General features: G+C 35.8%; 1 protein-coding gene across 1 annotated transcript; it reads right to left on the bottom strand.

Moving 5' to 3' along the window:
• Nucleotides 1-6,232: 6,232 nt before the first annotated feature.
• LOC121242885 lies at nucleotides 6,233-20,491 on the bottom strand. The gene is made up of 11 exons (XM_041140887.1): nucleotides 20,119-20,491; nucleotides 19,770-20,085; nucleotides 19,212-19,303; nucleotides 18,254-18,356; nucleotides 10,451-10,713; nucleotides 10,154-10,285; nucleotides 9,669-9,791; nucleotides 8,946-9,071; nucleotides 7,707-7,924; nucleotides 7,204-7,357; nucleotides 6,233-6,862 (listed from the first exon to the last, which is right to left on the bottom strand). The coding sequence occupies exons 2-11, from the start codon at nucleotides 19,996-19,998 to the stop codon at nucleotides 6,644-6,646; spliced, it is 1,659 nt and encodes a 552-aa protein (XP_040996821.1). The 5' UTR covers nucleotides 19,999-20,085; nucleotides 20,119-20,491; the 3' UTR covers nucleotides 6,233-6,643.
• Between the last annotated feature and the right edge of the window lie 1,191 nt (nucleotides 20,492-21,682).

The following is a 21,682-nucleotide window of genomic DNA, read 5'->3' as shown; positions in this document are numbered from 1 at the left end:
TTATATTATAAAGTAATAGTCTATATATGAATAAATTATATGTAAATATATATATATAAATTATAAATAGTCTGGTCTGAATTGGAGGGTCAAAAAATAAACTTGTAATTTGAAGAAATAAAAAAATAAAGGCCGAAATATCGACCAGTACGGACAGAAATGGCCGAAATTTCGTACTGGCCGAAATTCTGACTGGTATAAAATTATACCCTTTTCTATACCGGCTACACTACAAAAACGAAATATTTCGGCATATACAAATATTTCTTTTGACATTTATAGAATCAAGGGAAAACACGAATTCTTCTCAAACTTTCACCTAGTCCCCAATAATTCAGAAACTATAATTTTATGCTATCATCCCTCCATAAAAAATGACACTAACAACCTTGATATAAACTAAAAATCTGAAAACAATTAGAACTAAAGTTAAAACGATAACAAAATGATGACATTAAGATATTTTAAAAAAAATATACAGAGAAAGTATAAAAGATTAAAACTGAAAACTAAATTTTAGTGTATAATACATATAAAAAACATAAACTAAAAAAATAGAACACAATTACCCCTTAATATTATTTTTGAAACATAAAACAACTTTAAAATGCTTTTTTTAATTAGATTTGACTAAAAATAGATTTTTTTTTTTACTTAATTGGATATTTTGTCTTAACAAAAAAGGGGATAATTTTTAATTTAAATTTTTTTTTAAAAAAAAAATTGGTTAGTAATCCCTTATAATTTTCCCCAATTTGCCACTCATTTTTCTTTTATGACCATAGCTTTAAAAGAAAAAAAAAAAAAAAATCCAACCTACCCGAGAATAGAATAATTCAAAAAGAAAAGAGATTATGACCATTTTTTTTCTTTTTTAGTCAATTTTTTTTTGGATTATCATCTCTTACACCATACACCAACATGTAATTTATCATTTTTATCATTTTATTTAAATACACATATTGATATGTAAATATGCGTGTTTAAATAGAAAAATAAAAATAACAAATCACATGTTGGTATGTGGTATAGGGATGATAAGTAACATTTCTCAGATCTCAAATTTGATAGCTATGTTGCTATAATTGCTATAAGCAAAAAAAAAAAAAAAAAAAAAAAAAAAGCATAGAGAGCTAGCCATGGACATGCTAGGCGTTGCTAATGTTAAAGATAAGTAACAAATTTTGATTTTAGAAAGATAAATATGGACATGTTCTAGTTTTGAAGTTTGGCATAAATCAAAGTTTTTAAAAGTCAATATCAAATTCAACGAAGTCTCAAATTATAATGTTGTTTAGAATGGTTGGATGTGGACAAGGAAACAAAAGACAACATTCAGTTGACAATCCTCCTTGTATCTTAAGAATAACCATTTTGAGCTCATAGAACTATTAGGCCTCGTTTGTTTTCAAAAAACATATCATCTCATCTCAACTCATTTCATCATTACAACTTTCTCAAATTCCCACACAAAATAAAATAAATAATTCAACTTTTTCAAATTCTAAAACAAAAATAATATTAAAAAATATATTCTAACAATATTTTATTCAACTTTTTAACTTTAATTACATCTTATCTCTGAAAACATACGAGCTAGTTGTCATATATAGTACTTCTTGGTTTCTTGCTGCTTGCTGCTTGCTGCTTGGTGGTCAAAGTGTTTTGTCTTTTAAGTCGTATAACATTTTTCGTATTCATCTTTAACCTAACGAAAATGATAACTTCATAACTATTTTACAACTCTACATGAAATGGGGGTAGTTTTGTAATATTAAAAATTATTTTTAATAGAGTGACATGATTTTATTGATTGTTTGAAAATGAGTTGTAAAATAGTTGTAGGTGTATGATTACTTTTAACCCAAACATCCTTATAATACCAAAATAATTTTTCATCTCTCAAAAATAAATCAAATCTAATCATTTGTATGGACTTTTATCATTTTTCAGCAAAGATCTATAAGATTTTTAACTAAACTTTCTCCCCCAAAATAATTTTAATGGAAAGGTCTAATTTGGGTACTGAGAATAATATTCTCATAATACCTCACTACCCGAAATCACTTTTTCAAACTCCAATAAAACATATTTACAATTATTTTTTTTTTCTCATTTGAACAAACATATTTTCCATATGACCCAAACTTAAAAAAAAAAAAAAAAAAAAAACCATTAAAATATATCACCATAAGTTTGAACTTTTAGCAAAATCTTCAATTCGTATAACCCCCCAATGACAGAAGTCTCTTGGTAAAGCATATGAAGAAGCTCTAGTCTTTTTGGTCCAATGGAGTCATATTTTCAGGAGGATATTTTGCCATTCCAGTGCATTGAAGTAGTAAAATTAGTTATTTCTTTCCAAACCATGTCATGTCTGAAGGAGATTTTAGATTCCTCCCACGACATAGTTTTCACCATTAAATACTCCTTGTCATGGATTCAGGACATCTATTAGTTAGGATCATAATAAATGATATTAGAGAGTTGTCAGTGTCGGACTAACATATGTAGTTGGGTATAAAATGTAACAAGCTAGAAGCCCACCAGCAGAGGTAGGGTCGTGCAAAATTTTGAAATTTTCGACTCTGCCCGACATCCGCTCTAATTCCGATTCTGACTCCAACAGAGTCGGAGTCGTCGAAATTCGGAGTAGCTCCGAATGGATAATCGGAGTCGGAGTTGGAGTCGGAGCTCCAAATCGGAGCTCCTTGGAGCTCCGACTCCGACTCTGATTTTTTAAAAAAACAAAAACCCTGTCGTTTTACAGCTGGGTTTTTTAAAAAAAATTAAACAACGCCGTTCCACATAATGTGGAACGGCGTCGTTTCATCATATTGGGGGGTCCAAAACGCAGGACCCCCCTTCCCAAATCACTTCTTCCTCTTCGGTCTTCTTTCTCAGTTCTCACTTCTCTCTCGCGGCTCACGAACTCTGAACCTCAGTGAAGCGTCTTGCGTCTCACGTCTCAGGTCTCTATTGTCGGCGTGCCGCCGTTCCTCGTTGCTACTCCGTGCCGCCGTTCCTCATTGTTCCTCCATTCAGCTTCTGCCTACAGTGAGAGTAAGGGGTTCCGAGCCCTAAATTTAATTCAAGCAATTTAATTTTCTACAACAAGTCTCTTATGAATTGGTATTTTGTTGTGATTCTTGTGAATTGGTTTTGTAAATTTGTAGTAAGGAAATGTGTTTGATGAATTGTATATTGTGTTTATAAGTTGTGTTGTATGCATACAATGTGTTTGATAAAATGTGCAAGAGAATCAAGAGATGTAAATGGGCTATTTGAATCAAGAAATGAGCTCTATGTTGTTAACATAAAATATATACGGAGCTTTTCGTTGGGTGTACGCAGATCAAACATCATGAAATTAAAATAGATATTACAATATTTATTACCGTATGCTTTGTCTCTCATATGATATTAAATGTTAAATAAGTTTTAATTACTCTGTTATTTAATTATTATTTGATGGAATGGATCATGAGGTTGAGATGCTTTTGGAACTTGCGTCTTCAATTTATTGTATCAAGTAACTTTAAAATCTTGGTATGCAATATGGAGCATTAAAATGTTGTGACACTGTTTATGTGTTTTATTGTTTGGATTATCCTTGTCAATTAGAGAATGATTCTGCTAAAAACACATACACACAAAAAAGAAGAAGAGAAAAATAGATTAAAGTGAAAATGGACAAAGACAATTAATAGCTTGATTGATTAATAAAGATGCCCCCACCCTGTGATGCTGACATTCCTCTTTGACCTCTCACAGTCTCACTTGATATATAAAAAAAGATATTTTTTCCAGGCTATAGAACATAATTGAAAGGTAGTTTAGGGGATGAAACAATTTGATATATATATATATATATATATATATACACATGTGTGTGTGTATTTTTAGTTGGAGTTGCTCCATTTATTTGTGGTGGTGTTATATGTTTTTATTGAAGTTTGAAAAACAAACTAACTAACTAACTAGATGCATTTCTGGACATGGGCTTTGACTGGGAACTGCACTCAAAACTTACCCGAGTTTCTTAGCTCAGACATGCATCTCCTGCTTTATGGATTTTTGCATTATCATTTGCATGTCCATGCAACTCTTTATTGATTTTCTTAGCTCAGACATCTCTTAATAGAGTTGTTCTATATGGCCACTCAAATTGTATATGTTGAGGGAAAATTTAGTTGATTGGCACATTATTGTGAAAACCTGTGTAAAATTGAGTTGTAACAAATGTTGAAGCAGTGTAACGTGAAAAAGATTGAAGTGTGCTCAACACGGCTCAACTGGCGCTTGACTGGCGCTCGAGCGGAACCTTCCAGAGAGGTTCGCTCTATATGCACTCGACGTGGCGCTCGAGCAGAACCCATATAGAGAGGTTCGCTCGATGTGCGCTCGACCTGGCGCTCGAGCAGAACCCTTCCAGAGAGGTTCGCTCGATGTGGGCTCGACGTAGCGCTAGAGCGGAACCCATCCAGAGAGGTTCGCTTGATGTGCGTTTGACTCAGCGCTCGACTCAGCGCTCGAGCAGAACTCTTCCAGAGAGGTTCCCTCGACTTGCGCTCGAGCCAATGTTCAAGACAACTTAAAATTCAGAGTTTTGAGTGCCGTGATTTGTTGGGGCTATAAATAGAACAACTTATTTCTATTCTTTAGTGTGGAGAAACAGAGCAAAAACCCTAGTTGCTTCAAGAGTCAGTTTATTTTTAAACTAATTTTTTACTTCTAATTTATTTTTTCAGTTTCATTGATTGTGATATGGATCCTAGACGTAGTGGAGATGATTGTCCACAAGGGGATGTGGCGGATGCCAATGCTACAACTCCTACACCGGTGGATACTTCCACCCCTAGATCCACATCTAGGGCAGCTACATCTTGTCACCGTCAACTGTGGAGGCCCTCGTTTGCACACAGAATTGGATAAGTAAAACGTTCATTGGACTAGATATCGTTGGCGTTGATGCCAAGAGCTATAGGCTTGAATCGGGTAAGTTTTTATGCTTTTAAATGATTATTTAATTATTTTTAATGTTTCTAACTTCTACTTTTTATGATTTTATAGATCTAATTGTAAACCTTAACATAATTGCCGATGACTGAGAGTTTGAGACAAACGCCCCTTGAGAGTTGGGACGGAGTTGAGAGAACCCCATTTCTTGGTAAGAATGAAATTCTACTTTTACCGTTTTCTGTATTTTTTATCAATTTTTTTTCATTTATTGATTGTAACTTTCTATCTTCATTTCAGGCATAATCAATGGACCATTGAGATTTGAGTGACATGAGCATTTAATATTTATGTCAATGTTGTTATTACGTTATAAATGAGACTGTTATAACTTATGGTTACATCATACATGTTATTTAGTTTTTAAATTATTGTATTTAAGGTTTTTTTTCTCTTTTCAGTATTTTTTTTTTTTTTACTGGTTTGGACTTGGTTAAATTATTAGTCTTAATATCTTATATTTATTTTGAGATTAAGTCGTAGACACACCTACCTCTCTTAATAGTGCTATGTCATGTAATGGATTAAATTTATTTTTGCATATAATTTATTTAACAAAAGAAATTGACCAAGTACTATTATTAATTTTTTTTTTTTAGTCCAATAGACAATCGGAGCTCCGACTTCCGATTGGAGTCGGACTCTGATTCCGTTCGGAGTCAGAGTCGGAGCAAAAAATCCACTCCGAATCCTATCGGAGTTGGAGCTCGGAAACGGCTACTCTGACTCCGTCGAAGTCGGAGATCAGCCCTAAGCAGAAGAAGACTAGACAAAGAGATAACAAGGACATAATGGGTAAAGACTGACATCAAACAAGACGTGAAGAAAGAAGGTATTTGCTAAAAGGGGGAACTCCAAAAAGCACAGGGGACTTCTTCATTGAGAGCAAAGTAAGTCGCCCAATAAGTATATTTTGCCCTCAAAGAGCTCGAATGTAGCTCATTATGTCGAATTATGTAAATCTCGGTACCTCGTCTTATTTACATTTTTTGCACTTAATTTAATTTTTAAACCATGGACGAGCATCCAAGCATCGCACAACCGTTCAAGCACTACCGTAGGCTATTCGATCATACTGTTGACATCCGCTCTTGACCAAAAAAATACATCAATTAATCTCGTTACGAGATCCATTACCTGGACGCCCTAACAACCGCACAGATGTATTCAACTCGGATGTAGATTCATTCTAAGAAACCCCTACCATCGTTGATATCTCCACAAGCTTTCTTATACTAATGAATGCTAGTTGATAGTGATACATTACAGAGCAGAGTTTGTCCAACCGTTAAAGCTGAGATAGATTGCAAAACCTCAACCATAAAAAATATCTTCAATGTACAATGCGATCTCAAATTCAAACCAGCTCTATCAAGACACACAGACATTTGGATGGGTATACTTTACCATTCTGATAGTCCATATACAAGTTAAAAAAATTTGAAGTGTTCCCCTACATACAGTAGAAAAACTTCACCATTGTTTAGATTTTGAGGCAGCAAGCAAGGTTGAATGCATCTGTCTTCAAGCTATGTACCCGTGGCCAGTAGTTCAGAGAGGCAACTTAACTTGCCACTGACTTGGGACTGGTATATGGAAGGGATCCATCACTGCTAAGATGACATCAAGCCCTGATCAAAAGTTGGTAGACATTACTGTTGTTCTCGCCATTGACACGCTTCAACATTTCAAAACTTTTGCAGCTCCCTAAGAAATCAATTCGTTTAAAGACCACATAACCACATTCTGCCGTTTCTTTACTACCGTAAGCTGATCTGAGCCGGTCAGCATGCCTTGAATCGGTGTGAATTGCAGCCTCAATTTCGTCAACTGACATGTTCTCCTGCCAGAGAACAAATTACACACATTAAGGTCCCTGATAAATAGAATCACCTCAACTATCTGGCTAATGCAATAGCCAATAGGTTGCATTAACTACATAAACCTGAAAATATATAAAATCAAGAGACCCCTTTTGAGTTTGACAAAACAGTCAACACAATGTTACAAAAGATGATAAATCTACAATCATACTTCCGATTACATTGTATTTGTTCTTGATGTGCAAGAGAACACCCATTGGCATGGCAACTTCTAAAAGAAAAAAAAAGGAACAAACAAACGAAAGGGCTCCTCTTTTGAAATAGGGTTGTGTGTGCGGGCACATAAAAATCCAAGTCTTACCTGATAAAATGCATAGATGTGATCTAAAACCTGCAAACATGTAAAGCCATTATCACTGAAAAACGTTCTTGAAGACGGCCCCATCTCAGCAAATCGATCAACGGGAAACAGTATGGTAAGAAAGTGATTTTTAAATATCAATTCTGATTTCTCGCTGCAAATAGGCCACATAAAAAGAAAACACAGTGAGACAAACAGTCCATTTGGATAAAAAAACATTGATAAGCAGAAGCAATTCGCAAATCTCAGGTGATGGTGCCATCTGACCACCTCATGGAAAAACAATTGTTGAATTATTATATAATTTACAGCAAGATACAGAGATAGAGGGACAAGAGACAGACATAGATGCATTATATAGACAGATCTTGAGGTTATAAATCTCTCAAGATCCAATATTTTCAGTGACATGGAGCAGACTTGACAAATCGATCCATCAATCTAATGCCAACTGGCAACAATAAGATCTTCAATAATATAAGGAATAAAGAGATATTAACAACCTTTCTATAAGTGGCCTAGTTAAGTGTGCAAATGAAGCTTCTGAATCCTTCTGATCTGCTTCTGCATCTAGGAATATAGATGACTGATGTTCACTCACATTGTCTACACTGAAAGAGTCTGTGTAAATTGCAGCAGTGGAAGTTGGCTCAGATATAGACCAGCAGATTGAGTCCAAGAGGTTAGCCGGTGTAATTGGCCGTATTGGAATTTGACAAGTCTGTAATAGGAACAGAATTCACAATTAAGTGACTTTACATAACACTCATCAAAACCATATTTTATGGCAGTTGAATGATACACCCCCAGAGAGAGAGAGAGAGAGAGAGAGAGAGAGAGAGAGAGCAGTGAAGATTGCAGGATACAGCATTTGTGTACTTAAGACTAAGTTTGTTTCCATGTAAATAAGGAAAACAAGAAAATATTTTTCGTTTAAAATAATTGTTTTCTGTTGTTTGGTGGGGACTCAGAATTTCCAGCAAACATTTTCTGGTGTTTGGTTGATATGCAAATTATTTACAGACCACCACCACTCAAAACCGCCATGCTGCAATTTTCTGATTCTTCAACCACAGGAAAAACTGTATAAAACAGCCGCAAACCTGACTGCCACCACTGATTCTTGAAAATCCAATCCCAATGGTGGTAGAATTGTTGTGGACTAGAGATCTAGGTTAACTCAAAACATGAGGGGATGAGTTAGAACTGGGTGACATGAGGCCTAATGGACCCTTGGTGTTAGAGAAGCAGGATAGTTGGAGTCAAAGTCAGTTCTCATGGCAAAGGGTTGGTTGCGACAAGACAAATAGATGACAATCGGTTGTGTCGGCAAGGTGATGGTAGACAACAGAGGTTAGTGTTGGCAGAGTAGTGTTGCTGGTGGAAAAGGTGAGGGGTTGGCCTGCTTTGGTTGAGGGATACGGGCTCCGTAGCGACCATACAAAAAAAGGAAGAAAACGGTTTCCTTGAAAACCTTTTCAGCTGAATACATAGCACACAGTGAAGGGCAAGCACCGCTGTGGTGACCTTCCATCATACAGATGTTATGAATCGGGATCTTTCACCAAAAAATAAGACTTGGAATCTTGCAGATCAAAATTGCTAGCTGATTCTAATGTCAATTAGTTAATGTTCATCTATCATAAAGTTCACCATCGCTACTGTTAGAATAATAGCATGGCAAAATAATCATGCACTGACGTGAAGCACAATAGGAAAGTTAAATATGATTAACCTCTTACCTGCATACGGCGACCACGACGATTTCTAACAGAAATTTTAGCAGAACTCGCAACCTGTTGCCTTTCAGTGAGGCTTGCTTTATTTCTAAACTTCTGATCTTCAGGAGCATTTTTCCCATTTGTTTCCTACAAAGTTTTTATGATAATGAGAAACTTTAAGAAGAAAAATGCACATAGGACATTAAAAATTTAATGAACATTAGGATTAATAAAAAAAAGCGCTTGGCACTTTGAAAAAAGCCATTTCCCCATTATCAGGATAAAATTTGACCCAAAATGAGAATTTCAGAAGATTGAAATCTGAGCTATAGTTAATTGAAATTTTCCAGCTAACACAAATGTGTTAAGTATCAGGTTGACCATCACAGACTTCGTTGAATTACTACAGATTCCTAATTCTCATTCATCCCAGGATACTAAAATGATAGATTCTCTTCTTACATCCACGTCGTCTGTTACATAGTGTCAATTTGTTATCCATATCATTTTACAGCCCAAAATATTATTTGATGATCCCCCACTCCAGCCACATCAGTAATATATGGTATGAATTGAACCTAAAATCTCATCCAACTTCATGCCACCCATTTACCACCAAATTGAGGTGGGGTGTAGAAAAGAGAACGAAATGAAACAAAAGATTAATATTTTCGATATTCACAAAATGTTTGATATAGAATAGAAATGGCATTTCATAATTTTAGAATTAAGAAACAATTTTACCTTCCTTGCAATGCCTTTTTGAGAATCTTCAAGCAGCATACTGATCTGCCTGGCCAAGTCAGCAGACATATGAACAAGCCGTCGCACATATTTCTCCTTTGCTGTTTTCAGAACCCATAGTGGCTGAGAGACATCATTATATCAGATAAACCTCATCGTGATTAAAGTAATTACATAGAGCACTCCGTGATTCCTATCAGGTATATTAATGTTACCCACAGTGGCTGAGACACAGATAAACTTCATTGTGAATAAAGTAATTACATAGAGAAGTCTCCAATTCCTATCAGGTATATTGATGTTTTCCATACTACAGAAATTTCACCAATATGATGTGTAGATAGGAAGACCGCCGAAAACAGATACAGTGAAGCATACCAACCATCTACGCAACATATAACTTCGTAACAGAAATATCTATCCTCAAAGCTAAATAAAATATAATTTTCATTCACAAAGATATAAATGACTGTGGAGGCACTCACCGTGACAAGGTTGTTAGAGTAACCAAGATATCTTTGGACAGAAGTGCCTTCACAAACCACATGACTGGCATTGCAACCAGCAAACCATTTTTCTACAACTTTGGCACCTTCTTTAGTAGCAGCCTCAACAACCTACCAAAGATATCAATCATCTCAGGAGCTGCTCGAGGTACCTATAGAGATGCTTACTCGACAGAAGCAGGGTGTCCCCCCACTTAATAACCGATTTACAGCTGGCATCAAACTCTCTAAACTCCAACCGAAACACACTATTTCCCACTAAACATTCAAGTTTACCTTATTATGCAGTTCAGCTGAAATGTCTGGATCAACATACATGGAATGACCGGAAAGAGAAGAGTCCACACTTGTCCTAAACTCTCTTCCCGATAACCATAGATGTGATTCTTCCATCTTGTTAGATTGCGTGGCAACATGAGCACCAACAGGAAGACAGGAATTTTCAGAGCTAGCAAACCCAGCAAGCCGACTTAATTCATCCAAGAGCATACCATTTTCTTCAACACTCTTAACACTGTAGAGTGATTCACTCAGTCTCACTGCATCAGACAAAACAAGCTAATTTTCTTTTTTGATAGGTGACAAAGCAACAAACTAAATATAAAGTACTGAATAAGATAATATGTCAATTGGCTTATATTTCTTGGACCAATACTTACGCATGGAATGATTTAGGTTAAAAAATCCTTAAGAGACAAGGTCTAGACCTCAAAATACAGAAAGAGAGGACATCATTTAACCTAAATACAACCCAAACTTAACCATATGTTGTTTGTTGAAGGATTTCTTAATCCCCGATCATCACAAAAGTGCTAAAACTTCAGAAGATACCACTCACTAGTATGTGAATGGTTTGAGAAACTTTACCATCTATTTTTGGAACAGCCATTTTTCCCATCCAGATTCCATTCGGCGTGAAAGTAGAACATCAAATGTCACACTGATGTCATACCCAAGTGCCCAGGGTTTTGAGTATATGAAATTAGGGTTCCTATTCATATGGTTGAATAATTTCGAAATAAGCTCTAAAATAACGTCTTTCAAGTTTTCATTTAAGTTGGCCTTATGATTGATGTGCAATTGTACCAGAGATAGAGGGGTGGGACGGTCCATATCCTAGGTGGGCTGCAGGCACGTAACTGAGATCCTTGAGATTGTCAGCCCTTAAATAAGTGGTGTAAATGTGGGTTGGCCACATGAGAGATTAGAAGGAAAATGTTGTTATATGCGTGAATGTTCTCTAAAAATGTGTGAATGTCAATTAAAAATAAAATCAATTTTACCTTGATATGTAATGTATCTATTTACTGTATTCAAATCTCTCAGCATTTGGTTTGTGTCACAACAAAATGACATTGAAAGTGTTTACCAACTTTTCAGCTAATGTGATTCGCTACTATTATCATTAAGTTCTAATATAAATTTCCATTCATGCTTTGAGGTATTTTTGGATCTTCATAACCTGGCAAAATAAAATTTTATGAAAGTGAAATTCCCAACCCTATAAAAGGGCATGTTATATACATTATTTACGTTTATTAATAAAGTTTTCTTAGTCGTTTATTACTGATTTTTTGAATTAATATCTAACATTGTATCCTTGACAGAAAGGGATTATATACTAAATGCCAATAAGGCTTCAAAAATGTTTCACTCAAGGCTTCAAAAATGATTGGTCTTTGAATCAGAAAAGGAGGCAATGCTATCTGCATTACAGAAAAGAGCAGGAAAACTACTATGTCTTTGCACTTATCTGGAGGTTTGGTTGTTTGGTATGCTAAGGTGATGGAGGATTATCTGAAGAAATTTGGTAATATGTAAGCTTATCAGACTAGAAGGGAGGGAGACAAAGTTTTTATGTTGCAGAGGGGTCATAATCAGTCTGGTAGGTTTTTGAAGATGATAGAGTATGGTACATGAGTGGGTAAGGGTATTTTAGTCATCCCTGAAGGGTGGAGAGGTTGCAGATGAGCAGATTTTGTGAGATATTTGAGAGATATAGTTGGGTCCTCCACTGTGTCTGCTCTCGTTGACAGGGGTATGTTCAAGGCTGGGTATGCTGATTAAGATTCCAGTAGTAAAAAGGTGGCTACTACTACTTCGTATGGAGGTGCTAAACAGTCCGGAGGAGCTTCTTATGTGGTGGCACTGATGAAACCTATTCGAATTCCTGAGAGTGGTGGTGGTGCAAAGGACAGGAAGGTGGTAATATTGCCGGTAGATGGATTGAGGAAGGAAGGTGGGACAGAAATCTGGCGAAATAACTCTGGTGTAGTAATTGGAAGGAATTACGAGGTCTAGGAGTGTTATGTACTTTGGTAATTGTGTCCGATAAAGAGACCCAAATTGATAAAAAAATATCTCATTTCTTGAAAAAAATAAACTGGAAAATATACATAAAAAATGTCTAGAGAAATATTAAAATAAATAGTCTCATAGCAATGAAATTTAAAATTGTTCTTTTTGTGTAAAAAACACTATTAACTAAGTCTGAAAATCCCTTGAAACATGATCTATGCCTGTTGTATGCTCTTCAACACTATCTTCTTTACTTGGACATTTTAAAAAACATAAAAAGCAAAAGACAACCAAAATAAATCGAGTACTCAATAAGTAATATATCCTATGGTAAACATAATGAACATGTGGTTTTCTTATAAAGCATGCATACTTAATACTTATACTAACATAAACATGTAACATGTATTATGCATAACTCATTAAACTTGTCTTTCCCTTTCTTTAATGGCCGGTACACCTTAACCCCCGTGTGTGGGGCTGTGCACCGGTTCAACTGCCTATGGCCACAAGAAGAACAGCTTAACTTATCATAACATACGATGCTGGACCACACTTAGATTCATGGCTAGCACATCCACCCACAACTGCATTGGTACCATGCATCTCTTATGGTGATTCTTAAAGCTTCTTTCATAACTTGTCCTTTATCTTTCTAATCATGATGAATGTAGAACACATAATGACATAGCTCATCATTATCATAAATGAAAACATATCCTGATGCATGTAAAAAACATAATAATATGACATTCAAAAATCACTTTCGTCACAACTCGGGGTGTAAAAAGGGCTTTCAATAAAGGGTCATACATGCATAATACTTGAAAAAAAAAACATTTTTTACCATACATGTAAGGGTGTATGATCATGCTACTTACCTCTTTGCTTCTATCAATAACAAACGTGTCAACAATCACCTACTTGAAGTTGATGGAAAAGTGTTGGACTTGATAGGGTGAGGCTGGATTTTTTTCAATATCCTGAAAGGAAAATTCTATTTGCTGGGACTGCATGCGCACCGCTAAATGAATCGTTTCATTTAGCCTTTTTCATTTACTCAGTTCCCTCCCTGCTTGCCCCCCTTACCCTTCCTCCTTCTTTGAAACCCCTTCCCCCTTCTATCTGAAACGAATTGTTCGAGTGGCAAGCCTACGACAGTAAATCCCTCAACCACATGAGCTTTGGGTAAAAGGAAGAGATCCAAGCCAGGCCATAGCCGGAGACACCATTTGGGGAAGGAGTGGGTTTGAGCTTTTGCTGGACAGGTAGAGTAAATAGGCTTCTAGCAGTGCTCTCAATATCATCAAGAAGGTTTCGAGAGATGTTATGGGTTGTAACTTGGAACACACCCCAAGTTTTACATGCATGGCCTACTAGTGTGAGAGCATTTGGGTCATAGAGATCAACAACTGGCACGGACTTTGAGCTAAATGAGTCACCAACTGAAGGAGAAGACTCGATGTCGAGTTGTCCCCATGTGTATGAGTTAGGCAACTCTTGGAGTGAGGTGAAGTCAGGTGTTTGTGACACAGGTGGATAGGATGGGCTCTAAAGGCATCTGATAGTCTTGAAGGCATAGTGAAAGTTTTGTTGTGGAGCCTTTGTATAAGCGAAAGCTAGGGATCAGATCAAAAAGAGAGAAGACCAACGGTGGTGGAGAACAGAGATTGAAGAGTGGATAGAGATCGAGTAAAGAGAGGCAAAGGTTTGAAAAAAAACTGAATCGAAAATCGGGGCTGGAAGTCTGGAAGATGGCCTCAAGGTATCACAGTAATTTAACCAAAGCTTGGGTGATTGTCAACAGGTTGTCCAAGACAGCTCACTTCATTCCGATTCAGATGACGTATTCTACAGGCAGGTTGGCAGAATTATATGTACGCGAAATCGTCAGACTGCACAGAATCCCCTCTAAGATTGTGTCAGATAGGGACACCCGTTTCACTTCAACATTTTGGAGGAGTGTACAAAAAGAGTTAGGGATAGAGTTGACTTACAGCACAACCTTCCACCCCAAGACAGATGGACAGTCAGAGAGGACAGTACAAATATTGAAGGATATGCTTAGAGCCTGTGTAATGGACTTCAAGGGCAAGTGGAGTAAATACTTACCTTTGATCGAACTTGCATACAATAATAGTTACCAAGAGAGCATTCAAGCGGCACCATATGAAGTTCTTTACGGCCGCAAGTGCCCGTCACCCCTCTATTGGACAAGAGATTATTCAGGAGATGCATGAGAAAATAGCGATCATCCGGAAGAAACTCGCCATTGCACAAGAGCGACAGAAAAAGTAAACGAATCAGAGGCATCGAGAGTTACAATTTAAGGTAGGAAGCAAAGTATACTTGAAAGTGGTGCCGATGAAGGGAATTATGCGGTTCGGTAAGAAAGGCAAACTGAGTCCGAGATATTTAGGCCCTTTCGATGTACTAGAAAGGATTGGAGCTGCAGCATACAGGTTGGCCCTCCCACCACAATTGTCGGCTATTCACGATGTTTTCCATGTCTCTTTGCTTCGAGGGTATGTTTCGGACCCTACACATGTACTAGAGTACGAGCCTCTCCAAGTCCGCGAGGATCTGACCTATGAGGAATTTCCAGTCGGAATCCTTGCACAAAAAGCTCAAGCACTCCACAAGAAGACCATCCCGATGGTCAAAGTGCTCTGGAGCAACCACACGGAAAAAGAGGCCACATGGGAGCTAGAAGAGGACATGAGGATCAAGTATCCATATTTATTCGATTGAGGTACGTTATCTCGAGGACGAGATTTCTTTTAAGGGGGGGGGGGGAGATTGTAACATACGGGTCCAAATTTAGGGCTTAAAACTAGTACTTTATTTATTTATTTTTATTGTCTTTATATTTTTATTATCATTTTAGAGAATGTGCTAACCGATAGATTAAATTAGTGATTCCTTCTCTATCAGAACTTTCGTATAGTTATCCATTAAGTTCCCGTATTAGATTTGGTTCCTAGTTAAAGACTAACTCCAACTTAAACTTTTTTTTTTTATAAGTGCTAACTCCAACTCAAACTATTCAAAATCCTCTCAGAATCTGATCCCTCTTAGGAAAATGTTCCTACAGTTTAGGCAATTTCGAATCATAAACAATCTCCTAAAGATTCACGTTGCTTCCCTCCCGTCGCCTATAAGAAACCCACAAGGCCTCTGAATTGTACACACAAAATCCCTGGAGTAAAGACTCTTTCACATAGAGAAAGAAACTCACCCGCAAGCACCACGCAGCCTCCCTCCTGGCAACCAACAGCCATCTCGAAGGACCACCTCCCACACCACCACAGAAAACGCCGGCCAACCTATTTCCGTCACACCCACTCCCTCAGGTAAGTCCCTAGCGCCGCGCGCCACCTTCCTCCCTCTCAGTAATTAAGTTTGCAATTTCATCTCTCTCTAAACTCTTTCTTTTTCTCTCCCTCCCTCTCTTGGTGTCGCACCACCATAGGAACCTCCCAGTTGCACCGACGTCGCTTCCAACCACCCTGAACTGTCGTCGCACTCAGTCCCTCTCTTGGTGAGTCCCTCGTTTTCGCACAGCCAGCCCTCTGTTGTCTCACATGTGTTAATTCCCGTGGAATTAGTTTGGGTTTGGGTCATAGCAGGCCTTCGGCCCTAAGGCCATACCGCCTAGTCTATTTTTTTAAAACAAACAGAGTGTTGGGCTTCCTTTAAATAGTCTTGTATTTTTAATTGGCCTTAATCTTATTATACTGTTTTAGTAATTTTATTGGGCTGGTTAGATTTTCAGAAAAACATTACTCTTTCATGGGCTTCATCTTTTTGAATAATTATGAGCCCATAGACGCAAATTTTATAAAAGTATTCAAGGGATTTTAAAGTATGTTTTTAGAGGTTGCTATGAAGCCTATAATTTTAGTTAAGTTCCATTATACATATTTAATTACTTGGAGTATTACGACACGTTTTTCTAGAAAATTAGTAACGTCTAGTACCTCGTATAGGTAACGCGCTACAAGTTGGAAATCAGGAAGCGGCGCTAAGAGGTAAATAGTATGATCATATAAATGCATACTGTGAATATTATTGTTATGCATGAAAATATGATGTGCTTACGATGGTTAACTACGCTACGCTAAAAGACAAATCCAGGTTAGATTCCTTTTACGATCTTTGATGAAATATGAGATTATGCTTGAATGAATGAATTTGTTGTTCAATTGATTGAATGTTACTAAAATCATATGAAAGCCATGAGATGTTCACGTAATAATTCAAGTCAAGTATGCCATGTAATGGAATAGTCAGATTATGCAAGCCATGTCCATGTAATATGTAGATTATGTATGCCATGTTCATATAATACTTAGATCATGTATGCCAGGTTCATGCAGTACTTAGATCATGTATGCCATGGAATGTCATAAAACATTCAGAGCATGTTATGTCATGTCATGTTATGCTATGCCATGTATAAGAAAATGCCATGTTATGCTTTGCCATGCTATACCATGTACAAGAATATGCCATGCTATGCTATGTCATGTACAAGAATATGCCATGTTATGCTATGTCATGTACAAGAATATGCCATGTTATGTCAAGTTATGCTACGCCATGTACAAGAATATGCCATGTTAGAAGTTTTCATGAAGCCTAATAAATTCTCATGCATTAAGAAAGATAAGAAATGTTACGGTGCCACGGACTCAAGCGTGGTTAACCACAAGTTAAGTGAAACACGGACTCAAGCGTGCTTCACTCCATGTTAAAACAAGATAAACAAATTATTATGCGTTTACATTACATGTATGCCATGACTATATATGCTTTTGCTCATGTTAATGATGAATATATAGGTGCTATGTGAGTATGTGACGATATATGTATATATGTAAAGTTTTTCAGAAAGTTATATTACGTGTATGATTGGGAATCTGTGATGCCTTAAATATTTTGTTAAGAACCTTCAGAAACTAACACCATGCTAGGCCAGATTATATTTTATACTATGATGTGTTATTTACTGAGTATTCGACTCATTTTTGTTTGTCTTCCTGTTTCTTTCATGTCTAATTTTTACAAATGGTGTTTATGATGAAGTAGAGCTGGATGGCCCGAAGTAGATTTAGTATAAAGACTTAAGAAGAAATAAGTGATTTTTACACAAGAACTATAATCCTTTTATGTCATTCGTAGGATGAATTTATGTCTTTGCACTTTACATTCAGATTGAAACAATTATGTCCATTTCAGTTTTTGATGTTTTTCAATAAATGAGGTATTTCAGGAAATGAATCTCTTTACCGAGCATTATGTTATGAATGCTAGTAACATCTCTATCCTATGGGAACGGGGTGTTACACTATAATTTAGGATGTTTAAGTTCTCAAGTGTTAAGAACATCTATGTGTTAGGAATATCTCTTTTCATTTACCTATCAAAATATATATATATATATATATCTCTATATAAAAATAAAATCACAAATAGGACAAAAATTGACATTGTTGAGCATAAGGACAGACATTTAGGATCCTAATATATCATTTAAGTTTGTGTTCCATACCTTTCAACCTTCATTTGACAAAAAAATTTAATGCAACTAGGAGATTAATAGGTTCAAAAGATTGTAATCTGAGTCATTGTATGCCAAGAATTTTAACTCTACATACAACTTAAATCTAAATAACAAACTGACAGAAAATTTGAAACAAAAGCAGATAGAAAGTAGTTAGTTTGTAAAAAAAGAAATACAAATAAAAAAAGCTTATAACAGAATGTAGCTCATTATACCATTTCTCCGGACGCTATCCACAAACCACCCAAGCGTGACGATGAAGAGACTATTTTTTGATCCATGCTTCAAAGCGTGCTCAAACTTACGTCCACCAAAGTTGTAATAAGAGTTAAGGAGTTCAGAAAAGCATTAAATAATTGAAGAACATCACAGGTATTAGAGATACTGATGTTTTTTTCTTGATCGGTATTAGAGATACTGATGCTAGGAAATCATACAAAGCCCCTCCCATTAGTCTACAATATATCTCATGAGAAAGGGGGAAGCTATGATTTTTTTTTCCTTGTAGGGGCGAGACTAGTCCCAATAGAAAGACAATACACCTCCAGTCATTGTAAGGACTTAGATTTCTACAAACAACCTAAAAGCAAAATAAAACAATTAAACATGGACTATCTAAGCAACACAGTCTAAAATAACAAATAAAATCAAATGAAGGTAATTTTATACTTTTTAAGAAGAATTATCCAACATTTTTTTGGGGTCAAATTTTTGAGTTTTAAAAAAGAGTCAGATGTTTGGTGGGGCGAATTTTTTCTCCAAGGTTTTTCTTTTTTAGATTTTGGGAGGAACAAGGGGGATTCTTGCAGATATTTTCAGGGCCAAGGAGTGGGGATTTTCTCAGGATTTTAGGGAGGCCATGGGCACCCCCATCTTCACACTCCCTTGCCCCTGCCTTTACCATGAATACGAATAAGATCATCTTGAAAAATTCTACAAAATCAGTGATAATCAAACCAATTTCTTTTTCCTCCTAAAAAGCTTACCAATTGATTCAACTAAAGAAGATTGGAAATGAAACAAAGAAGCCACAGCACTTGTCCACATATAGTGTACACTAAACAGAATGAGAGAACACAGCATCAGCGACTAAAGTCTTGAGCCGATCTTACTGGGTTTGACCACTATACAATAAGACTATTAAAACAATTTGAAAAACAAATTAAAGGATATTTGGACCACCAGATGGGTACACTGAGGATGCAAATTAGGGCTGTATTGGCCACCTAATCTCTGTGTCGCCTCCATCACTTGATTTCTAGTTTCTGCCAAAACAACAAACGCATACATTGACTTTAGCTACCTATATATAAATGAAAAGTAATTATAAAATGATGAAGCAAGATTTCCACGGAAGAAAAGTGAGTCGTGTGCAGGGAAGTATATCAGAAAAACCCATCCATACTAACTCCATGATGAAGCAAGATTTTCCCTCCCTATACTATTAACTTCTAACAATTGAATTTTTACATGTAGTGAAATGTTCATTCAAAATACCAATCCTTCATATTGACAAAAAAAATCGAAAAGAAAACAACAAAAATGAGTATTTTGGGAAATAGAAAGCAGAAGACGCATCCCCAAAATACGTGGGGGACGCGAACCGAATTAGAATTCCAAAAACTCGCATGAAAACAGGAAGAAAAAAACAAATAAGCATATGAGCGGAATTTAAATTGGAAAAAAAACAAGAAAAAAAATTGACGATATGTAAATCGGAGAACTTTATACCTTTGGATAGACCGGTAACACAGATAACAAGGCCGGCAAAGGGACCGCTTGATCGGACCGGCACGAGCTCAGACGCCGCAGAGGACGAAGCAGGAGACATGGGTTCCAACGGTTGAAGACCTCTAAAAGAAGACAACGGAGATGAGAGCCCAAGGAATAGCCTAGAACACCCTTTGCTGTTTACCACCTCAACTCTACCACCCCTACCACCACCACCACCACCATTCATAACTACCACCTTAACTGCTATTTATTTGCCAAAAAATAGTTAACCATAGCTTAACCCAGTCTGAATTTTGAAATCAAAGCAAATGGGCTTAGGGCAAAAACAAAAATCAAAGCAAATGGGAAAGAGACGACAAAAAAATAAAAGGATAGAAATGGTTCGAGGAATAAAAGAACTAAAGAATCTGCTAGAACTGTAAAGAAGTTCAAGATTCAAAGGATGGGGACTTGAGTGAATTTTGAGAATGTGTATGATCATTCCTTGATCAGTATACATCTAAGAGTTTCGAGAAACAAAAATAAAAAATAAAAAAACGACTTTTCTTGAAGGACGTGAAGAGCATGAAGGACAGGTCGCTTCGAGGATGCTTTTTGTTTCACTTTAGTAACTCTGTGTTGGGTCCAAAAGTGAAAAAAGGGGGAAAATAAATCGCTAGTGATTCATGGCGTTGAAGAAGATAGCGAGAGACAGAGGGAGGCACGCGTTCAGAGTCTTCAGACGTTCTTTTCAAAACTTTTCTTGTAAACTCCCAGAAGGGCTTATACTTACTGGAATTACAAAGGGTACCCATGAATCTCACAGAGGGTGTCGGTTGGCCGGGCTCGAACTTCACAAAGAATTTGTTTTCGAGATCGGTGTTTTTTCTAAGGATTAAATAAAAATATTATTTATCATTTTTTTAAATACATAAAATTCATTCATTTCGAGCTAAACTAAAGTATTTATTCTTTGCGTTTTTATTGGTTTTTACTCGATTAAAGTGTAAGAATCATTAAGATCTCGTTTATTTTTATAGATAAAATAAGATAAATTAAAATAAAAATTAAATAAAATATTATTATAATATATATTTTCTTAATATTATTTTTATTTTTATTTTAAAATTTGAAAAATTTAAATTATTTATTTTATTTTATGTGAGAATTTAAAAAAATTATAATGATTAAAATGAAATTAGATAATATGAGAATTATTGTAAAAAAAAAAAAGGCTTGTTAACTATTCCTTCAAAATTTCACTAATAATCAATAAGAACTAATAATAATTTCTCCAAAAAAAAAAAAAACTCTAATAATAATTCACACGTGTTACTTGGCCGATAATGGACAAAGAAAAAACAAATGGTATAAAAATTATTGAAATAGTCATAAACAAATTAAAAATTAAACAAAAAGAAAAAGAAAATTTCAAATGACAAAAGGGCGAAACAAAATGTATAAAAACTTTGGAATCTAAAAATAGTAATGTTAAAAAACCATAAATTTATTAAGAAATCGTAAATGTCTTAAAATTAAAAAAGATAATAATCATAATTGTTTTTAAAAAAAAATTATAGGTAGCCAACAGCAAATCGGGTTTTGATTTCTTAGAGTTTTTGTCTAAATTCTAAAATTTAGGCTGTGTTTTGATGTTGAGTTGAGTTGAGATGAGTTGGGTTCTTTATGAATAATAGTGAGTTGAGATTGTAGAATAAGTTTTGTAGAGCTCATTTAAGATGAGCTTATATGTATTTGAATGTTAAAATGAGTTTAGATATATTTATGAGATATTGAAAAAGGTTGTGAATCTCACATGTAAAGATATGTTGAATTGAAAAAAATTGTGGATCTCACGTGTAAAGAGGTTTTGAATTGAGATAAGTTTAGTATTTAAGAGTTAGTGTTTTAATGTTAGACTCAGCTTAAAA

The sequence above is a fragment of the Juglans microcarpa x Juglans regia genome, chromosome 8D, assembly GCF_004785595.1.
Source record: "Juglans microcarpa x Juglans regia isolate MS1-56 chromosome 8D, Jm3101_v1.0, whole genome shotgun sequence".
Lineage (NCBI taxonomy): Eukaryota > Viridiplantae > Streptophyta > Magnoliopsida > Fagales > Juglandaceae > Juglans > Juglans microcarpa x Juglans regia.
Note: the sequence above shows the minus strand (reverse complement) of the source record. Positions and strands in the feature narration are given on the sequence as shown.